Source organism: Balaenoptera ricei, chromosome 2 (genome assembly GCF_028023285.1).
Source record: "Balaenoptera ricei isolate mBalRic1 chromosome 2, mBalRic1.hap2, whole genome shotgun sequence".
Classification (NCBI taxonomy): Eukaryota; Metazoa; Chordata; class Mammalia; order Artiodactyla; family Balaenopteridae; genus Balaenoptera; species Balaenoptera ricei.
In genome coordinates this window covers 95,934,048-95,948,816 of record NC_082640.1, presented here as the reverse complement: position 1 = coordinate 95,948,816, position 14,769 = coordinate 95,934,048, and the positions used below count along the sequence as shown (strand labels likewise).

General features: G+C 36.5%; 1 protein-coding gene across 4 annotated transcripts in view; it reads left to right on the top strand.

The window, feature by feature from the left end:
- The window catches only part of GALK2 (galactokinase 2), a 140,027-nt gene that overhangs the window by 33,247 nt on the left and 92,011 nt on the right, over positions 1-14,769 (top strand). For all 4 annotated transcript variants that reach the window (XM_059913323.1, XM_059913324.1, XM_059913325.1 and 1 more), the window contains 2 exons: positions 3,714-3,804; positions 6,699-6,845. In XM_059913323.1, the coding sequence (XP_059769306.1) occupies positions 3,714-3,804; positions 6,699-6,845 (238 nt within the window). The remainder of the gene's footprint in view (positions 1-3,713; positions 3,805-6,698; positions 6,846-14,769) is intronic.

Sequence of the window (14,769 nt, the reverse complement as noted above, 5' to 3'; positions counted from 1 at the left end):
AAAATAACTCTGTCTTTACCCAGAAGGTATTTATCATCTATTGAGGTTAACTATCTCTAGCAAAGTCAGGGCTGGGGCCTTTCTTATATTACTAGGGCTCCCTCTAATTCTCTCATCATAGCATCTTAACATGCTGTATTGTCATTATCTGCTTACTTGCCTGTATCCCCCAGTAGATTGTAAGCTCTGTGACTTCAGGTACTGTTGCCTCTCCAATGCTCTACTCTCAGTGTCATACATAGTGTCTGGAACATAATAGATGTATGTTTCTAGTACATATGCTTTATCAAGTTAAGGACATACTTTTTTGTTGTTGTTTTTTAATTCTTGGTTTGTTAAGATTAAAAAAAATCATTAATGGGTATTGGATTTTATTAATGTCTATTCAGCATTGAAGATCAGTTAAAAAAAATTAAGAATTACACCAACAGATTTTCTTTTTTAAAAAAAATTTATTTATTTTTTTATACAGCAGGTTCTTAATAGTTATCCATTTTATACATATTAATGCGTACATGTCAATCCCAATATCCCAATTCATCCCACATCCCCCCTACCCCACCCCCACTGCCACTTTCCCCCACCAATGGATTTTCTAATGTTGAACTGTCTTTGCATTCCTGGGATAAGGCCTACTCGCTTATAATATATTATGATGGATTTGATTTGTTAATTATAAAAAAAGATCTTGGCATATAATTGGTACATTATATTTTTGTCTTACTGTTCATTGGACTGTTTGCCTGCAATAATATTCATTCATTCAGCAAGTATTTTATGTGTGTCTATACCAAGTTGTGCAAGGTAATAGAAATTCCTGACTTTTATATGAAACTTATTGTAAAAGATCTTTTTTTCTATTTATTTTGCATGATTGAGAATATATCTTATGTACATTTCAGACCCTTTAAAGAAAACCTTACATTATCTCAAATATAATTTTGTGTCATTGTAAACCTTTAAAACTGGGTACCATAATTTGTCATATTGATTTACTCAGATTCACTTAACATTCCCACCATGGTGAATGTGGGCATTCCATTTTTTTTCACAAAAGCAGAGCCTGCAACAGACTTGGAAGGAGGTGTTTGGGAAATGATCCCAGGAGCAGTATTAAAAGAGGATGGAGACTGAGTTAGGGAAGCAGAGGTGAATTATCAAGGCAGGTAGCTCCTGCTGTAGGTAAGGAGCTTCATTCCACCAGGACCCCTAGGAAGAATGCAGCATGCCTCCCAGAATTGTCCACATATTGTCTAGCATGCATTGCATAATTTCTTTATTCATCATTGATGGACATTTAGATCATTTCCAGCTTTTGGCTATTATGAATAATTCTGCTGTGAATATTTGTATACAAATCTATGTGTGGACACATGTTTCGTTTGGTAAATACCCAGGAGTGGACTGTCGGGTTATCTTTTTAAGAATTTGCCTGTTTTTCAAAGTGGTTGTATAATTTTACATTCCTGCCACCAGTGTATGAGAGTTCCAGTTGCTTCACATCTTTGCTAACATGTCTTGTTAAATTATATCCACTCTCATAAATGTGTATTAGCGTCATGTTGTGGTTTTTAAGCTATGTTTCTAATTCTCAAGGAGCTGGCACTTTTTAGCTTTTGCTTTGATGTTTCTCATCTAGCTTCCTACATTTGTGCAAATTCCCTCCTCTACTTTTCCTAGTATACCACCACCCCTGTCCCCCAACTCGTTCCTGGTTTTCTTTTCTTTGTGGTGACTTCCAAGATCTGCTTATCTAGGAACAGAACTCATTTAGTTTTGCTAACATAACCTTTTCTACTTTCCAAATTCTGTGACTTCTTGTTGACTCTAGGCAATAAATTTTAACTCCTGTGGGTGATATTAAAGTGCTTGTGAGCTGGAGTCAGACTGTGTGTGTCGCTGGAGAGTCACTAAACCTCTCTGAGCCTCCAGGAAATCCTCCCCTTTCCACCCTAGTGTGCTGACTATAGAAATTGCTGTATGGTCAGGTCATTCAAGATGGCTGTTCTCTTGCTCTCTGTACTTCCACTTCTCTACCAGTCCCTGCTTCACCTGTACCCTAATTATAGAGCTTAATCAGTTACTACCCGTGTGCTTGCCCCCTACCCCAGCTGCTGGATTCCCTGGTAACTGATGAGCCAGCCTGACCTCAATTCCACCTATAAATGGTAGCCTCCTTCTCCCCAAGTAGCGAAGATTGCTGCCATGTCTTGCCTTCTGTCTGCTGTACACAATGGGGTGTTGCTGCAGGATGTTTTGCTGCAGACCTATAAGATGCCCTATCCAATAAACCATTGATGTCTCTGTCACTGTCTCCAGGCTCTTTCTTCGGTCTCAAGGCTGGGCAACTACAAGGTTTGCAGGCCTGCGGGGTGCAGCCCAAAAGATACCCTCTTGGCCTTGCATCCCACCTCATATTACACACCATCACATGACAGTGGTATGTGATCATGATTTGTGTTCATGCTGTCTCGGCTAGATTACAGATGCTTAAAAGATAAGCCCTTTGCCTTTTACCTTTATATTCCTGTGAATGCCTCGCACACTTAAGTGGTCATTCAATATTTTTCTTAGGAGATGATATGTCCATGTTATTAAGATAACGCATGGAAGGCACCTACCACAGTGACTGGCACATAGTAGGTATTTAGTAAACTATATGAAGAGCACTCAGTCAATATGGGGAATGTTACTTATTTCCTCACATTTAAATTGATTTTCCCCCCATTTCACATATTTTGTCCTTTGGCTGATTTAGAAGCCTATTATCTTTCATTTTGAAATAACTTTTGACTTTCAAGGAAGTCACAGAAATAGTATAAAGAATTCCCACATGTCAACTGATGTGTCCTCAGGGCATCATATCAAGGAGGCACATGATGTTCCTTTAACTGTTGTTAATTTTGATCATTTGGTTGAGTTGTCTGCCAGATTACCATAAAGTTACTATTTTTTTCCCTTTGCAGTTAGTATCTGGTGGGGAAATACTTCAAATTTATATAAATATCTTGTTTCTCATCAAATTTTTACTCAATAATTTTAGCATCCTTTGATGATTCTTTCCTGAAACAATTATGGAGTTTGCCAAATAGTGATTTTTCCATTTCCATCATTTCTTCTATTAGTTGACATTTTGCTCTAAGGAATAGCTTTCCCTTCTTCTTCATTTAGCTGTTTATTCATTTGTTATTTTATATCAGTGTAGATTCATGGAATCTTATTTTATTCAATGAGTTATGATCCATTAGAATCATTATTTGTTTTGTTTGTTCCTTCTTAAACTGTGCAGATGTAAAATCTGATGGGTGGTAGAAAGTGTGGGGAAAGGAGGCTTTGAGTACTTCTGTTCTAGTAAGAGGTGTGCCAAACAGCAGGCCCAAAGGATAAGCATTTATGTGGTTTACACCAACTTAATAAGGACCATCATGAAATAAAAAGTGGTGTAGATTATGCTAAAATATATTGGGTCCTCTCCCTTTCAGGAAATAAAAAGGGTCAGTTGAAAGTAGTTTAGTTATTAAGGTCACTACAACTTCTCTTAATTTTTAGCAGCTGGAGATGTTTGTTGTTTTTGTAGACTGTGAAGTACGAATATGGGAAGTAAATGGAAAATGAAATTTCAGTGTCATTGTCTTGGCACAAGATGGCAGCAGTCAGCCGTCGATTCTGTAGCGCAAAGCCTCTAGAATTAACGGTGTCTTTTGCTTTTGCAGGGACTTCAGTACTAGTGCTAATAACATCCAGATTGACAAAACCAAGCCTCTGTGGCACAACTATTTCTTATGTGGATTTAAAGGAATTCAGGTAAATCAGTTTATAAGGCACCTACTAGCAGTTGAGGTTATGATGTGTATTATATCAAGACATTTTATTTACTCTATCATTTTTGTCTCCTTTTAATGCTAACTGATGTTTCTGTTCTATTTTGCTAAATAATGTATTTCAGGGAATTGGGTAGATGTGACTGTTTCTGGGTGGTGTTCATAGGGGGCTGTAGTGACTGTTCATAAGGCAGGTGCAGGTGCATCTGACAGATACCTTTCTAGTTTTCAAATCTTTGTTCAAATTTTCTTTCGAAAGATACATTCTAGTAATATTATTTACATTTTGTTCTAGGGATGTATAGGTGTATACTGTAATAGGATTTAGAGCTGGACAGCCCTGGGTTTGAATCTGGGCTGTACCTTGCTGTGTTGATTTAACTTCTTAAGCCTCAGATTTGTTATCTGTGAAATGATGTTATTATTATCCCAACAAAGAATTGTTGCAAGGATTACACAGTGCTTGACACATAGTAGGCATTAAATAAATGGCAACTTAGTGTTGTTATTACTATTTCAGATGGGGTTAAAAAAAAGATGTAGTGGAAATTATTAGAATAAGTATTTCCTAGAAACACTGAATAATTACTTTGAACATCTCTAATGTCATGTACAAGAACAAGAAGATGAAAAATTTCCACTTTCTCTCCTAATTAAAAAAGTATGAAGGACAAAAAGAAAATTGATTTGCTAAGTCAATTTGATTTGTTTGTTAAAATTCATGTTTTACAGAGCTTGTGTTCCTTACTGCCTGGTGGTCCTATTTGAAACTTTGTTATGAGTAGCCTAGGACTCATTGGCATATCCATTACAGATATGCATCACATTTATTTCTGATGTATAGTCCTGTACTCTAATTATCGTTGTTCTGGTCTTAGACTTCCTTCCTTCCTTCCTTTCTTCCTTCCTTCCTACCCACCCCCTCCTTCCTTCCTTTCTTTCTCCCAGACACATGGTAACAACTTACAGGAAAAGTTATTGGCAGGTTTTAAATTTTCAAATCATTTGGCTTGTCACATGCATTAGTGGGAATTACAGTATTTGGAAGCATTTGCTTGGCAAATGCAATTTCATATTCCTTATAGCAACATGCCTTTTGTAGCATATGGATAAAGTGACCTAAAGAACAAATGTTGCTTTGTGTTGTATTTGAGAATTTCAGGTCTTACAGCCTTCCTTTTCGATTTGACAACTTATGTGCAAAAGCAGGTCTGTTTAATAAATGTTTGGCAGAGAAGTAATTTAAATGTTAGCCTGTTCAGAAACCTTCAAATTCAAATACGAGAAAGTTCCAGAGGATAATCTGTTTATATTAAATTGAACATGTTATCCTTTTGGGATAGCACTATTACTGAATTTGGCAAAACCCATTTGCATTTTGAATCTGTTGTACATTGTAATTTAAACATTGCGTGATAAGTTTGTAAGTATGATTCACATTCAAGACACCCTGTGGATCAGTTCATGGTTAAATATATAGCGTTCTCCAAGGACTTTTTTTAAACAAGCTGTCAGATGTTCTGTACGAAAGGGCATTGGCAGCAGCGGTATTTTAGTTTATAATTTGTTTGTATTTCTGGAAAGGAAATTTTTAGGTGGTTTGAAATCAAGAAGAGAAGTACATCCAACTGAATCTCTTCTTTTGTGGTGGATGAGTTTTGCCAGCTTAGGGAAAAAAAGACAAAAAAAATAAAAAGGAAAAAACCAGTCTTTTATTTGCAGAGTTTTGTTGTTACTGTGGCTATTCTAACTAGTTTATTGAAGTTTCTCTGAAGAATAATATGTATGATGAAATGCATAATTATGTAATATAATAGTATTTTTACTTTGGTCTTGAGCCGTTTGAGTAATTTGTAAACATGATGGTACTTTTTCTTGAGGAGGAGATGACCTTGAATTTATTTTAATTTTTTAATTTTTTAATTTTTTGAATTTATTTTTAATCCTAAACTACAAAGGATATGATATGATATCATCCTAAGTGTCCTCATCCTAGGTATTCATCTAAGTATCCTAGAGCTTTCCATCTTGAGATCAGAGTCTGATTATTTCTTTGGACTTTCCTATTTGTAGAAATAGAGTTTCCCTGCTTTGTTTGGAGTCTGCATTCTCATTTGTGGCTGAATTCTAATTTGGCTGTCTTGAAAGCTACCATATGGCTAATTTGTATCTATAAACCCTAGTAAAAATCTGGATTTCCTCATATAACTGATTTACATTAAATCACAGTGACAATATGCTGGCCCGGGTTTCTGACCACAGTGAGAAGTTCTCAACCAGAAATCAGAGACCTGGATCTTACTTCCAGCTCCCTATATGTGATCTTGAGAAGGTCTCTTAATCTGCTGGTGCCTAGGTTTTTCCATAAGTAAAACAGAACTGAGAAAGTTTGGAAGGTCCTCTGAAGAAAAGTATTCCATAAAATACTCCATAGAAACAAACCACGGCTTAGTGTTAGACTTTTACAATGACAGAGTGTTGGGATGTGCTACACAGAGATTTAACCTGCCTCACTAATAATTGTGTATTTCTTGTCTTGCTACTTGAATTATAATTGTTTAAGATTTTTACATATTTGTTCAAATCAATTAATATTCATGAAAAATATCATTCAAAGCAATTTTAGGAAATGGATCAGTAGCTTTTTGTTCAACAAAGTAAAAATTAATCTTCCGATTATAGTGCCCTGTGACCAAGAGCCATTAAATAAAATGTCATTCATGTATGGACTCAGCTAGATTGAATTGCACAAGTTGTTTCTATAAGTAGCATAATAAGTCCATTGATAGACTTTTGCTCTCTGAGGAATGAAAGAACTTTCCGCTACTCCTTGAATCCAACCAAAGTTACTAGTGCTATTTTTCCTTCTATTCTTAGGAACACTTTGGTCTTAGTGACGTGACTGGAATGAATTGCTTGGTAGATGGAAACATCCCACCGAGTTCTGGCCTCTCCAGCTCCAGTGCTTTGGTCTGTTGCGCTGGCTTGGTGACACTCACAGTGCTGGGCATGAACCTATCCAAGGTAACCAATTTGAATGAGTTAGCCTGACAGAACCCTTTCTTTCTAAAGTATTAGCGTCCAAATCTCAAAATTAGAACACCTTTCTTTAATTGAAAAACTTTGTCTTACCTGAAAGGACTGCACACATGGGCATGCATTGTAACTTAAGTTCTGCTTGTGATAAACCACAAGGTAGTTGATACCTTCCAAAGAGTAAGCAAATATGTGAAGAGCTGTATCAAAATGCTCTTAGATTAACTAGGGAGATTGAATGCATGGTTATCTTTTTAAAAATTTATTTATTTATTTATTTATTTATTTATTTATTATTTTTGGCTGTGTTGGGTCTTCGTTTCTGTGCGAGGGCTTTCTCTAGTTGCGGCAAGCGGGGGCCACTCTTCATCGCGGTGCACGGGCCTCTCACTATCGCGGCCTCTCTTGTTGCGGAGCACAGGCTCCAGACGCGCAGGCTCAGTAGCTGTGGCTCATGGGCCCAGTTGCTCCGCGGCATGTGGGATCTTCCCAGACCAGGGCTTGAACCCGTGTCCCCTGCATTGGCAGGCAGATTCCCAACCACTGTGCCACCAGGGAAGCCCCTGGTTATCTTTTTAGATCACCTCATTAACAAATTAACTTTAGAGAAAGAAATTCTAGGCTTCATAATTGGGCCTACTTATTTTCACCCAGAACCTTCAGGTAAATACTTGACAAGCAGTGGGTAAAAAGGGTAAAGACCAGGAAATAAAGGAACTGAACAGCATATCTGTTTATGCCAGCAGCTTAGTCACTGAAACAAACTTTTAAAAAAAATATTGCATTGCAAAGAGGAAATACTTATTTAAAGAAGACATAAATCCTACAATAGGTCAGAAAGCCTTAACTTTACAAGTTCACATAAATCTCCGACTTTGCAGTTCAGAGCAGGTGTGCTCAGCTTTAATTAATGTTTTGGAGTTCTGGTTCAAATAAAATATTATCATAGGTTCTTTTTTATCTCATGTACATACACTACCAAGTTTACAGATGGTTTAGGAATATAGACTGGGCATCAGGCAGATCAAGAGAAAGTCACCCACATGCTTTAGTCTTCAGACTGCTTAAACTTTCACTTTGAAAATTTTGTATGTAAGAGAAAAGAAAAATGAAGGAGAAAGCAAAGGCTCAGATAGAATTCTCTTTAGCTGTCATGTGTAACTATACAGGAATTAGTCCTTTGTAAGCAATGGCTCATTTGGAGGTAGGTTACCTTACTTGTTGTTATTTGTTTTTTGAGAAGAGAGAAAGTAAGGGAAAATAAGTCCTTATTTAAAATCTGCTTCCACTGGCACTGTGTTTAATCTGATGGTTTATTTGTTTATTCATTTGTTCATCATTCAGCCATTACTTATCTAGTGACTACTTTGTGCCAGCTAATGTTCAAGGCATTGGTGATATAATAGGTATAGTTTTAACCCTCATAGTACTTATGATCTAAAGAGGGGAATAGAGACAAGTCAATAGGCAACTGTAAGAGAGTGTGATAAGTGGATAAGTCGTGTGCTATGGGAGCAGATCTAATCCACATTTAGAGAACATAGGACATCTAAGCTGAGACAGGGATTAATAGATGTTAGTCAAGAAATACTGATAGCATGATAACACTGATAACATTGGATAGGCATGTTTCAGGCGGAGGAAATATCATGTGAAAATATCTAGAGTAAGAGTGATCATGGCTTGTTGGAGGAAGTATGAGGCTTAATTTAGCTGAAGCATATACTAATTTGAATGACAGGGTAGGAGACCAGATGCTGGGCCTTGTAAACCAGTGTTGAGGAATTTGGGCTTTATCTGGATAGCAGTTTGTAAAACCATTGCAGCTTTCAGGAAGAGGATAACACAATCGTATCTATATTTTAAAAAGACCACCCTGGCTCTATTATAAAATTTAGACTTGAGGGTAACTGTATTAGCAGTAGAGAGATGCCACTTCTAGGGAAGTGGCAGTGATAATGGGGAGAGAATTAGATGATAGATTTAAGGTACATCTCAGACAGAATCAATAAGACTCGATTGTTGATTGGATGTGAGACAGCAAAGAGTCAAGGACTATACCCAGGTCTCTGGCTTGGTGTGATTCACTGGGATAAGGAATGTAGATGAAAAAATAGGTTTGAGGGGAAGGCAAAATGTTGAATATGAGGAATTTGTGGGCACACTGATGGAGTTATACTATTTAGTTACAAACAATATCTCTGAAAGCCAGGAGTAATATTTGGACTTGAGATGGTCCATTTGAGAGTCATTAGTATATAAATGATTTTTGAAGCCATAGGAGTGGAGGAGAACATCCAGTGGAAGAATGTAGGCACAAAGATAAGGAAGAATAAGACAAGTTCCACAAGCATGAACATTTGAGGGATGGACAGAGGAAGAGATGTCTACCTGAAGAGACCGAGGAGTAATCAGATAGGAGGAAAACTAGAAAGGATGGGCAACAGCAGAGACAAAAGAATATTTCATGAAAGGAGTAGCAGTGGTGTCAAATGCTGCTGAGAGGTTAAGTAAGATGAGGATAAGAAATATCCATTGAATTCAGCATCAAAGAAGTTGAAGAAAACTTTGGCAAGAGCAGTTTAAAATAGGAATGGATTGAAGGGTTTATGAGAGGTGAGAAAGTAGAAAATTTCAGTGGATACAAAAACTCTAGATACGCCTGGAAAAAGAGATAATCTGGTGTTTGTGGTTGGGGCTAAGGTCAAGGAATTCATTTCTTTTTAAAGGGAGGATTGGTGAGACTTATTTTTTGCATTTTTCTGGCTTTCTGATGGTAGAATATCTAAGGGAAAAGAAGAAAAGATGAAGAAAAAGAACCATTGAACCTTTGGAATTAATTCTGGCTATCTCTGTGTTTCAAAGTCAAAAATAGCAAATGTATTGGATATAAAAACAGACACATAGATCAATGGAACAGAATAGAGAGCCCAGAAATAAACCCATGCATATACAGTCAATTAATTTACAACAGAGGAGCCAAGAATACATAATGGGTAAAGGACAGTCTCTTCAGTAAATAGTGTTGGAAAAACTGGATGTCACATTCAGAAGAACAAAACTGGACCACTATCCTATACCATACACAAAAATTAAATCAAAATGCATTAAAGAGGTGAATGTAAGACCTGAAACCATAATCAGAAGAAAACGTAGGTGGTAATCTCCTTGACATTGGTCTTGGTGATGATTGTTTTTGGATTTGACACCAAAAGCAAAGACAAAAAAAGCAAACAAGACAAAACAAAAACAAACAAACAAAAAACAAATAGAATGAAATCAAGCTTAAAAGCTTCTGCACAGCAAAGGAAACCATCAACAAAATGGAAAGGCAAGCTACTGAATGGAGAAAATATTTGTAAATAATATATCTGACGAGGGGTCAATATCTAAAATATATAAAGACACATACAACTCAATAGCAAAAAACCCAAATAATCCAATTAACAAATGGGCAGAGGATCTGAATAGATAGTTTCCCCAAGAAGACATACAGATGGCCAAAAGGCACATGAAAAGATACTCAAACTCACTAATTATCAGGGAAATGCAAATCAAAACCACAATGCAGTATCACCTCATATCTGTTAGAATGGCTATGATAAAAAGGACAAGAAATAATAAGTGTTGGTGAGGATGTGGAGAAAAGGGAACCCTTACACACTGTTGGTGGGAATGTAAATTTGTATACAGCCACTGTGAAAACAGTATGGAGGTTCCTCAAAAAAATTAAAAATAGAACTGTCATATGATCCAGCAATTCCAATTCTGGTCATTGTATTTATTTGAAGAAAACGAAAACACTGACTCAAAGAGATATATGCATCTCCATGTACACTGCAACCTTTTTTACAACAAGCAAGATAGGGAAATGGCCTATGAGCATTGATGGATGAATGGGTAAAGATGATGTGGTGTATATATATACAATGGAATATTATTTAGCCATTAAAAAGAATGAAATCTTGCCATTTGTGACAACATGGATGGGCCTTGAGGGCATTATGCTAAGTGAAATAAGCCAGACAGAGAAAGACAAATACTGTATGATTTCACTTTTATGTGGTATCTAAATAAAAATAAATAAACCAAGCTCATAGATACAGAGAACAGATTAGTGGTTGCCAGAGGTGTGGGATGAGGGGTGGGCGAAAAGGGTGAAGGGAATCAAAAGGTACAAACTTCCAGTTATGAAATAAATAAGTTATGGGGATGTAATGTATAGCATGGTAACTATAGTTAATAGTACTGTATTGCATATTTGAAAGTTTCTAAGAGAGTAAAACTTAAAAGTTCTCCTCACAAGAAAAGAAAATTGTGTAACCATGTATGGTGATGGATATTAACCAAACTTGTGGTGATTTCATTTCATAATATACACAAATATTGAATCATTATGTCGTACACCTAAAACTAATATAATATATGCCAATTATACCTCAATTTTTTAGAAATTAAAAAAACAAAAACAAAAACAAATGTACTTTACCAGAACTATCTGACTCCATTGCCTAAAGGGAACAATATGTATATCCTAGTTTTCCATGCTAGTCTAAGTTGTACTGACAATTCTTATATTTTCTAGGGGCTGAGCATAATTGTTTGGAGAGTTTCTTTGCTGTAGTAAGATGGAATCTTGACTGAAAGGAAGCCCCTAATTTGTCCAAAGTCTTTAGTTAAGTGCCAACTGTATACTTGACTCATAAAAATCATAAAACACGAGACTCAAGGGACTTTAGAGATGAGCTAGTTCAAAATCTTTTTTTTTTTTTTTTTTTTTTGCTGATGTACAGTATCAGTCAGTGTCTCCATAGGAAACAAATGGCACACAGGGTATAACTGAAAGGAGTTTAATAGACTATTTACAGAGGTGTGGCCAGGATCAAGAGAACCAACTAGGAAGAGTTCACTTTCTAAGCCAGAAGCCATTATACTTCAGGAGCTGCGGCTACAGAGTGATGTTGCCAGAAATGCATCGAGGTAGGGAGAGTGAGATGGGTGGGAATGGCAGCGAATGGCGATGGGCTAGGGGAGTTGTTCACAGAAGTCAGTCTCCTGGGGTACAGAGAAGTGTGAGAATGGAGGGACAGGAAGGCAAGCAGAGAATAGCCCGCCTATCTGATAAAGAAAATGTCCTGCGAGACATTGGTAACTAATGCCCTTCCAAATGATAAATAATCCCCTCCCAATTATATGTAAATTCAGTACCCAATTCAATTGCAGACAACAATTACTGCAAATGGGATATGATAAATAGATGTGGATCTTGTTAATTTACTAATAAACTAAATGTTGCATGTCTGAAACCAGTAAAATAAGATGGCTAGTTACCCAGAAAGTCTGGAAGACAAATTATGAATCAAAATGTAACTGACAGAAGAGTATGATGTGATAAAAGACCTATGAAATAGAAAAAACTAGAGACTTCTGGTTTCAAAATGACAGAATAAAGACATATCTACTCTTTCTTTACCTCTCATTCATTGTTCTTTTCTCAAAAAATCATCCCCAAACAATAGGGAAAACAAGAAAAGAAGCTCCATCTTTGATAAATCAAGGAGACATAAATAATCCTAAACCACACGATACAAAGATGGAAAGTGGGTGGAAGGATGGTGCATGACTTCGCAGAGTAGAAAGATCAGAGCCAAGTGCCTGTGGAGGGAGGTGCAGATGGAAAGCAAGCTGACTCACAGCTCTCTGGAAAAGCTTAGGAATTAGAGGCACTGGGTATCATAGGAAGCAGGGTGACATGGGGGGTGGGAATTTATTTGAAACTCTTTATGAGGAGCAGTTAGACCCTCAGAGTCCACTCTTACCTGCCTAAATAAGGAGACCTTTCCCCCCCATCTTTGCAGGAGTCTCTGGAGAAACAAAGATTATCTGGACTTGGGGACACTGAGCCCTGAGAAAGGCAGGACCAGAATAGAATTGAAAACTGGGGGATTAAAGGGCATTCTGCATCTGAACAGTGCAACTCCCTTCCTCTGGTCAGCTCTAGCATACTGGCAGCCTCACCACTGCACACCCCACCAGGAATATTGGAAGATCCTTCTCAGAGGAAATTGAACCATCCTAGAGAAAAGACCTATAGATACTGATGTTTGGTGACCCCCTTCCACAAAAATTCTCCAGCTACCCTATGACCATATCAGAAGCCCATTTACAAAGCTTTTAATCAGCTTTTTAGTGACTCACTCTTAAAGATGATAGGGCATCAAAAGATAGTCGGACTTTGGAAAAAAGCCTCCAACATGAAGTAAACAAAGAAAAAAGGAACTCAGAGGAAACAGACAATGCTGAGAGCAGAAAAATCCTTCAAAGAAGTCATGGTGTCCTCAGAGAGATAAAAGGAAATGTTGAAAAAAGAATGTTGCTTTAAAAAAAGGAACAAACAATAAGAAGAACTTTTGGATATTAAAAATATGATAGCTTAAATAAAAAGTTCAGTAAAAAGATAGGAAGAATGCTGATAAAGTAGGAAAAAAAAGAGATGGACAGTAAGAGAGAGAAAGGTAGGAAAACTTATAGATAAATTCCAGAAATACAAGGAGAAACAGAGTAAACAGTCATTAGAATAATAATAACATTATTATATTAATTATATAATAATAATAATATTATTATTATTATTTTTGCCTCGGCTTGTGGGATCTTAGTTCCCCGACCAGGGATTGAACCCAGACCACGGCAGTGAAAGCGCCAAGTCCTAACTACTGGACTGCCAGGGAATTCCCAGAAAATTATTTTTTAGAATAACATTTTGCCAAAATGAAAACATGTGTTCTCAGTTTGAAAGGTGCTCATTGGGTATTCAGCATAATAATGAAAAAAAACCAAACCAAATTATACCTCAGTTAAAAAAATTTTTTAATTTAAAAAAAGAAAAAAATTTTAAAAATCAAAAAAATTTAATTAAAAAAAAAAAAAATAAAACAACCCAAAGTATATCATCTGGGAATTTTGAAACTTGAATATTAGTAGAAAACACTAAAAGCTGATTGAGAGAGCACAAGAAAAGAAGGGAGAGATCACAATCAAAGGAACAGGAATGAAAATTACTTTATTAAAAATAGCTTTGGAAGATAGAAGGCAACAAAGTAATGTCTTCAAAATATGAATGAATTTTAGCTTAGAATAAATGAATTGATCAAGTTTAAGGATAGAATAAAATAATCTCAAACATGCAAAATCGAAAAGTCTACAGCACATAATCCACCAAAACTAGGAAGTAAACCAAGAAAGAAGATGACATGGGAACTTGGAGATGGGAAATCTAATACAGCAGAGAGCAGTTGGGTATTTATAGAACACTGGTGATGAGAAATCGCAACATAACATCCATGACACCCAGAAGCTTAGAAAACACTCTGTGCGGATTAGAACCCGAAGAGGGAGGGAAAAAATGGAATTGATAAATCTTATCAGGAAAATAAAGAATTGATAAATCTGACATGTTTGAATGTGTTGAATATGGATTTAACCAAACTTTTTCAGCATAAATTTGTGGAGAAAGATTGGGTGAAAGGTGAGTGTAAGACAGTTAAAATTCTCCTTTACCATAATAAGAAGGCAGTAGGTGAAATTTAACATGGGATACCTAGGAGATAGTATTTTACTCAGATTATTTGATAATTTAAAGCAAGAGCTAGTTGAAAGTGTTTGACTCTTGGCACACTGCATTGGGGATGAGGGTGAGAGCTAGGGATTGCTTTTGTTGATATCAGCCTTTTAGCTCCTTTGATCTTTTAAATTATGTGCATATATTCTTTTGGTAAATATTAAGAAAAGGACAGAGAGAAGGGGTGAATGAAATGAAAGGTAAAAGGGGCAGTGGATGACCCGAATGACTGCCTTCGGGGGAACTGGAAGATGAAGACATGAGAAGAGATTCAATGAGTCAAAGTTAGAG